This window comes from Monomorium pharaonis, chromosome 4, assembly GCF_013373865.1.
Source record: "Monomorium pharaonis isolate MP-MQ-018 chromosome 4, ASM1337386v2, whole genome shotgun sequence".
NCBI lineage: Eukaryota > Metazoa > Arthropoda > Insecta > Hymenoptera > Formicidae > Monomorium > Monomorium pharaonis.
In genome coordinates, this window is record NC_050470.1 from 21,927,223 (window position 1) to 21,934,601 (window position 7,379).

At 33.7% G+C, this 7,379-nt stretch overlaps 2 protein-coding genes across 4 annotated transcripts; one reads left to right on the forward strand and one right to left on the reverse strand.

The window, feature by feature from the left end:
- Positions 1–417: 417 nt before the first annotated feature.
- On the forward strand, positions 418–3,293 carry LOC105829554 (major royal jelly protein 1). Its single transcript, XM_028189243.2, has 3 exons — positions 418–1,305; positions 1,613–2,027; positions 2,251–3,293. The coding sequence occupies exons 1-3, from the start codon at positions 811–813 to the stop codon at positions 2,472–2,474; spliced, it is 1,134 nt and encodes a 377-aa protein (XP_028045044.2). The 5' UTR covers positions 418–810; the 3' UTR covers positions 2,475–3,293.
- On the reverse strand, positions 2,970–7,111 carry LOC105829551. Of its 3 annotated transcripts, XM_036285851.1 has the most exons (7): positions 6,163–7,111; positions 5,962–6,087; positions 5,271–5,541; positions 4,558–4,693; positions 4,283–4,467; positions 3,975–4,118; positions 2,970–3,907 (listed from the first exon to the last, which is right to left on the reverse strand). In XM_036285851.1, exons 1-7 carry the CDS (start codon positions 6,201–6,203, stop codon positions 3,716–3,718), a joined length of 1,095 nt encoding a protein of 364 aa, XP_036141744.1. In that variant the 5' UTR covers positions 6,204–7,111; the 3' UTR covers positions 2,970–3,715. The 3 variants fall into 3 exon arrangements, with proteins under 3 accessions (XP_036141744.1, XP_012523966.1, XP_012523969.1); XM_012668512.3 differs by having other exon boundaries at positions 5,962–7,110; XM_012668515.3 differs by having other exon boundaries at positions 5,935–7,109.
- Between the last annotated feature and the right edge of the window lie 268 nt (positions 7,112–7,379).

Below are 7,379 nucleotides of genomic sequence, written 5' to 3' on the forward strand. Positions count from 1 at the left end.
TAAGAAGAAAATAAATTAAATGATCGTATTAAAGAAATTTATAGATTCCGTTTATTGGAACGGAAGTCGGAAATTAATAAAACAAGCAAAGTATATTGCCCGGTACATTACCTAGTATATTTCCTGGTTTCCCGCATTCTAAAACATGACGCTGCGTCTTCCTGGACTTGTTATTTATAAATAATATTCAAAAATGCGTACCACACAATGTATTTCCTCTTTACAAATTCTGCAAGAAAGCCGTTGCAAAATAAGTATGAGGAGACAGAAGTGTATAATAAAAATGTAAACAATTTTATTTGATTCACAATCAGCGTATATATAAGTATAAAGATGTATAAATGATTCGCACATTCGAAAATTTTCGCCCAACTGACTGCACGGAAAACCTTGTAAGTTTTTCTACACCTTTTTCGCCGCTTGTTCAGCAAATACTTGATATTATTACGATCTCGTTCGCTTAGAGAGAGAGAGAATGCGTTGATCTAGTTTTTGTTTATTTCATTTACTAAAATTCCTTTAAATATTACATGCGTTTATATAAATCGATTTTTACTACACAGTTTAATAAGATATTACCTTAAAGAGCCACAAGCTTCATGTAAATCTGAATTTGTAAAATTAAAAACAAAGGTACTTAATTAAATTTATGTTTATTCAATTTTTAATAATTAGTATTTAGTATAAAAATTTTTTAAGTACACAAGACATTTTTACCAGATTAATTTAATTAAATAATTAAATTTTTATTATGATTTTCTAGAACACCGGGACACATTATTATAACAAGTTATAAAAAACGAGCGCAGGATGAGAATCCCGAGGAGCGCTCTGTGCCTGGTGATCCTGGTGGCGAGTGGGTTATCATTGGTAGCGAGCGACAAGCAGTTGTTGCCGGAGTTGTCGTTCGTTTTGTCAGGCCACAGCCTGGACTGGCCATGTCAAAGCACGAAGAACATCTACGAGACGAACGGACGTTACAACGCCAGGAACGTCATTGCCACGAGAGCGCAGATCTACAGGGACGACATGATCGTGGCGATGCCGCGCTACAAGTCGGGTGTGCCGTTCACCCTGGGTGTCCTGTCGTTGAAGACGAAAGACTGCGCGCCGAAGGTGACACCGTTCCCCTGCTGGGCGATTCAGGAGGAGGGCAACTGTCAGGCCCTTCAGAGCGTGGTGGACCTAGCTATAGACATCCAAGAGATCTTGTGGGTATTGGACGTTGGTATCGTAAACACTTTGGAGCAGCCGGTGCGCAGATGTCCCCCGAAAGTCGTCGGGATTGACATCAAATCTGGAAAGGTAAGAATTAGAAAATTAACGATCAATAGGATTGACGATACTAGCCAAGTTTCTAACTCGCGTACTGTAAATTTGTAACAAGCACACGATAGTTGTTATTTCCTACCGAAAAAGAAACTGTCGGAAGCATTTATTTTTGCGATCTTCTCATTAAAGACATCTTTAGATAGACGTCGTGTAACTCTAGTTTCATCAATTTCGTTAAGATCGCAAATATTTTTTATTCATAAAAATTCACGACGTAGCGAAGGCGAAGTTGCACCGCTGTGGAAATAAATGATTCACGTTGTGACACGGTGTCCCGCAGGTCGTGAAGGTGATCGATTTGAGTCACTTGGTGAACCCGTCGTCTCGCCTGCAATACTTGACGGTCGACTACGCGGACGACGGCCAGGTGTACATTTACGTGACCGACGCCGCCTCCAAATCTATTATCGTTTACAATGTCACCGCTGATAAGGGATACAAAGTGATCCTCCCGAACGCCGTTACCACCGGTGTCCAACGGAGAGACGTTCTCTATTCGACGCTGGTGAAGAAGAGCTGCGGTACGCCGGTGTTGTATTTCACTTACCTGGGCTCGAACCGGCTCTTCGCGATCAAGGCTGAGAACCTGCGGCGTGGCCTCACCCAAGGATCCGTCGTGGATATCGGACGGAAGCAGAACAAGATCGTTCTCCTCGGAACCGACAATGGCTGCGCCGTTTTCTTCAGAAACAAGGGTAAATTTGATGCCATACTTCAGACTTTTTTTTCAAAAATTGGACTTGTTTGACTTTTATAGGAAATCCTTCAATCGCACTGAACAATTTTACAGACTTTCCCTGCTTTTTTCAAAATAAAGAAAAGTAGTCTGCGCTCTTGTATTTTGCTGTACAGTTTGAATGAAACTTTGTTTTAATTTTAACATCCAATTAAGAAGGATAACTCCCTTTTTTTTTTCAGGTGAATCCGACATCTACATGTGGAACAGCGAGACACCTTTCAGATCAGAGAACTTCCTTCTGGTGCAGAAGGGCAACGATTGCCGACTGCCGACTCAAGTGGTTCCTGGTTACAAGAGGCTCATGTGGGTGATCGAGAGCAACTTCCAGGATTACATACAGAACACCGTGAGCTGCTCGGGCGCCTCAGTGGCCATTCATCCCTTGGTCAATTCTTGCGACTAAGGACCATTTGTTAGGACAGAATCTACAGACTGCATTCGTTAAATTATCTCGTAATTATCTCGTAAGCAGGAATTGAAATCAATAATTTTAAAAAATACCTTATATTTCGATGCATCAGACACACGCAGATAATCTATGGAATGGCAATGGAGACACGACGATTAGCGTAAGGTACACACTTTTCCATCATTCACACGGCATCGAAATGAATTCATCAGAAATTATATTGATCTTAGTTCCTACTTCTACAAATCAGGCAGGCAATCAAATTCTTTTTTTCGCGATAAACAGAGGTTTACCAAAACATACGTTTCTTATCATGATATTAGTTATTCCATATTAATTAAAGCAACTGTCGCTTAAATCTAAAAGAATAGGAAGATCAAGATTTTGTCGCTGATCTAGTCATATAACCGGCAGCATCTTATGCCTTGGTCCTCGAGATAGCAACTTTAATTTGCAAATGTTATGTCAATTAATGAAGCGCTTGTAACATTTTTTTTTTTTCGTAGGTAATTAGCAAACATTGTACATTTCTGTCTATAATTAATGTGCGATTGACCGTGAATATATTATGCTGTAAGATCGCGTATTTGGACGAGTTGACCAGTGTAAAAATTACTTGTCGATGCTTAAATCGGCATTTAGCTGCCAGTTTTCAAGGCAATGTTTAGAACCTAGCTATTCACTTGCTCAACGATCAAAGAAAGTGATTTATTAACAAAATAATTGACAAAATGAATGTATAATTCATCATAACATCTGTAATCGTTATTATGTAAAACAAACGGCTAATAAACGCTAGTTTATGTAAATGCATCTACGGAGACACGTGTCTACTTATGTAATCCATGCGTAAAAGATACGTACCGCTAGTTTCATTTTCAGTGAAGATGCGTTAAACCTACCTTATGTTTTTTTTTCTTAATCAAATTCATTTCTTATTGCTGGTTTGTAAACCAAGCTATCTTGAATCAGAATGCTAAGATTTCATTTACTTCTCTCGAAATTAATGATTGCAAATACGGAGCTTGTGGAAATCAATCTTTCGAAAAGACTAAATGACGATATTCTTCAATTAATTTCAAATGGCAGAATTTTTATATAAATATTGATTAGAAACATATAATAAATTGTGATATTTATGGAAAAATTGTATTTAAAAAATTAAAACAGGCATAATTTCTTGAGAATTTTTGAAACAAGTATTTTATAAAAATTAAAAATTATTATTGCAAATATTACAATGCGGCAAAATATTTTTGAATTTTAATTGTTCTAGATTTAAACGTTGAACCGCTCGAAGTATTTTTCTTCGTTTCGCCGGGACATTTAGAATTCACTAAGCCCCATACGTTCCTTCGCGCATCCATTATATAATCGGTTATGCACGGGACGTCATCGTTTTGTACCAGGACCGAATGACTCTGCGCCTGAAAGGACAGATCAATCAATTATTCACAATGCGGCTTTTAGAGGGGATTGAATTAAATAATTTACGTTCAAAGGAAGCTTAGTGTCCCATCGCACGCTGGCTCTCTCTGAAGTCATAAAATAGTGCAGGCCATCTTTTAAATCGCCGAACAGCCCTACGGAAGAGCCTAATTTCTTCCCAAGCCAAGTCACCGTTACATTATGTACTCCCTAAAAATAACGTGAGACTTAAAAAAAAGTATCTCAAAAGATTATCTTCAAGCATAAGATAAAGAAAAATCTCACGCATCGCCTGTACTATTTTTTCTTTCAAAAAAAAAAGAAGATGTGTAAATCCTTCAATACGTTGAATAATACTGAAAAATGACACGCACGCGTGACACTGTCCGTAATAGTACATCCGTGCTGATCCTCGCCAGATTAATGCCAAATAGATTGTGAGTATGCTGCCCTGTCATGTACAAGATCGAATTCCTCCGAGAAATAGCAAGGTCGGTGGATTCCACGCGTGGAATTCCGGATCCGTGTAACATTCTCAATTTCCACCACTTGCGCAATTCTGGAATTTGTATCGCAATGCAACATAAAAAGAGAATGATTCTATTGTATCGTAGAATAGAACTTTGTTCGGATGTATAAATAAATTTACCCGAATGGTAAACGATGATCGTTTCGTCACCAGCATCCGCGATATATCCACGAAATCCCCATTGATCTTCAAACGGATCAATCACGAGGGACCTTAATCGCTTCGAAGACACTTTAGTCAGCGAAGTGGATGATACCTTTAAATATTTCCTTGTAATTAATGGTGTTACTATCTAAATATTTATTTATCAAATAAAATCTAAATTCGAGGAAGATCAAATAACACCTTACTGAAAGATTCCATTATTTTATGATTTCTATAAATTACATTTAAATTTGTTAAATTTTAAGTTAGAATTCAGTTTTCTACAAATATAAACAATATACGTATAATGTACGTATATTAAAACATGTTAACGTAATAAGCAAGTATACATATAAATTTTATGCAAAAATATATAAATACGGATATGTTTAATTTTAGAATATATTTTTATGCACGTAAATTATACACATATTAAATTTCTCAAACTCAGAAATCAGACATTTTTACAACTATTAAAAATCTAAAATCATTTCAAGATGATTTTTGTGCGAAAAGATTGCCAAACATTGTAAAGTATGATTATAAAATAAAAAATTCATATCTACTTGTTAAAAAGTAAATGTTGAACAAAGAGATTTCCAAGAATAGCAAATATTTTTTATCTCACAAATTAATTAACGTATACAGCAGTATGAGAAAAATGTAGTTTGCTGGAATTTAATAAATACCAATCGATCGTTCCGTTTCAAATCGTAAATGAGAATTCGAGGCCAACGAACACGTTCATCAGACGCATCTAGAACCCATAATCGTCCTCGAGCATCTACGTCTAATCCAGTTACGGATACGAGAGCTTCATCTTCACGCTTTAACGATCCGTCTTTAGGGAAAGGCTTTGGAGAGATTGCTGCATACGCAACATTTAACGGCAAATTAATTTCAGGCCAAGAAACTTCCACCAGAGTTGGTTTGCATTCTTCTTCCTTTTTATTTGTCGATCTGATATACATATATACTGCAGTAATGTGTGTTAACAATGTAAAAAAATTTACTTTTCTGAGAGAACAGCTTTTTAACTTCGTCAAAAAAAAATTTACATCACACATACACACATTTAATCATATTTATTAATATTCCATATTGTGCGTATTCTACATGACACGTAGCTGATTACCATTTTAAAGCTATTAATATGGAATTACGTGAGAAGATAATAAATTTGTTTTGTTTTTTTTTTTTTGCAAATAGGAAAAATACTTAAATTGTGATTTTTAAATTTAACTATTTTAGAATTCAAAAGAATAAAAATAAAAGAAAATTATTTTAAAAATTAATTATTACGTACTTGATATTACACATTATGTGACACAAAAATTGCAAATTGTTACTTACAGGTAATTACTCATAGTATCTGCCTACCTGGGAATTGCCAGAAAAACGCGACTTCTCCATACAGCGAACCTCCATATTAGAACATCGTCCGATATGTTCAGCGACGTTAGATTCCAGGAGTGTGAAACGTCAATTAAATGAAGATATAACACACTAATTCGAAGAATAAAGCAAGTCTTATCTGGAGTGATCATAATGGAAATGGCGGTAAAAACCGATATCACGCACCTTTCGATCGATTGAACGATATTGCTTTCGTTGAAACGCATTGTCAGCAAGGGAAGTCCATTGTGCTGACAATGACTTTTGGATCGTATTCGATCAATTGAAACAGTCAGTTCGCAAATCTTTGCCAATTAACAAGCGTTCTAATATTTTTTGCACTCTCTTTATCTTATTGCAACTATAATAAACCTTAATTAATAAAGAAGCATAACTGAAACTTTTTCAACGTTGAGATTAAAAAGAAACATGAAGGCTCTTTGAATCTATTTCATTGTGCAATTCTGAATATCGAAACATTAATTAAAATTTTAACGTTTGCTTTTATAATATATTACATGTAAATCTTGTTAACGGCTATTATAAAATGTAACAATTATTAATAAATGACACAAAACTTTGATGTCAGAAAACATCGCATATGATTATATTAAAAAAAAAAAATGAAAGTAATATATCTAATTGTCAAGTTGTATTTCAAAATTACGACTGGATTATTGTTTTTATTATTTATTATATATATTTTTTTCATACACAAGCAATTAATATATGTAAATTATTGTAAATTAGATAACTCAATACAGAAAAGTAATTAAGTTATAAAAATGTTAATATATTCGATATACTTTTAGTATTAATAAAATATATATATATAATATTAAAAATAAAAGAACGGAATAAAAATAAAATTTTTATTATTTCCGATAAAATCTGAATCTTTTGTAATTCCTTGATTAATGTTTATGTAGATAATACATAAAACAATTTACACAGTTTATATTACATACATGTAACGTATAGGTAAGATTATTAATATGTTACGCAATCTTAAAAAAAAACCAGGGTTGGATAGTAACTAGTTAAATAGTTGAAAGTTATTAATAAAGTTAAAAAGTTAATAACTTTTAATTTATTTCAATTAATTTTTTAAATGATTTAATTTTTAACTTTAACTAGTTATTTTTTTAACGTATAAACTTTAACTCATCAACTTTTTTCCTAAATTAAAAATTTTATCTGGGCAAAAGAAAAAAATTATAAAATAAAAATGTATTCCTGCATAAAAACAATATTTTTTATCATTTCATATAATTAATATTATAACTTAATTTACAAATAAAATATTAAATAAATTTCAAACGATTATAAAGAGCTCGTTAATGCTAAGCAAAAATAATATGATAAACAAGTCAACGTATCGAGCCAAGACAAATTTTCTTAAT

Bases quoted from the DNA above. Each gene is read 5' to 3' on its own strand.
- LOC105829554 (XM_028189243.2), top strand. From the start codon at position 811: ATGAGAATCCCGAGGAGCGCTCTGTGCCTGGTGATCCTGGTGGCGAGT. The intron at 1,306-1,612 runs GTAAGAATTAGA...GGTGTCCCGCAG, and splicing joins TTGACATCAAATCTGGAAAG to GTCGTGAAGGTGATCGATTT. The intron at 2,028-2,250 runs GTAAATTTGATG...TTTTTTTTTCAG, and splicing joins CGTTTTCTTCAGAAACAAGG to GTGAATCCGACATCTACATG.
- LOC105829551 (XM_012668512.3), bottom strand. From the start codon at position 6,203: ATGCGTTTCAACGAAAGCAATATCGTTCAATCGATCGAAAGGTGCGTG. The intron at 4,119-4,282 runs GTGCGTGTCATT...CGTTATTTTTAG, and splicing joins TATTACGGACAGTGTCACGC to GGAGTACATAATGTAACGGT. The intron at 3,908-3,974 runs GTAAATTATTTA...CTGTCCTTTCAG, and splicing joins ACACTAAGCTTCCTTTGAAC to GCGCAGAGTCATTCGGTCCT.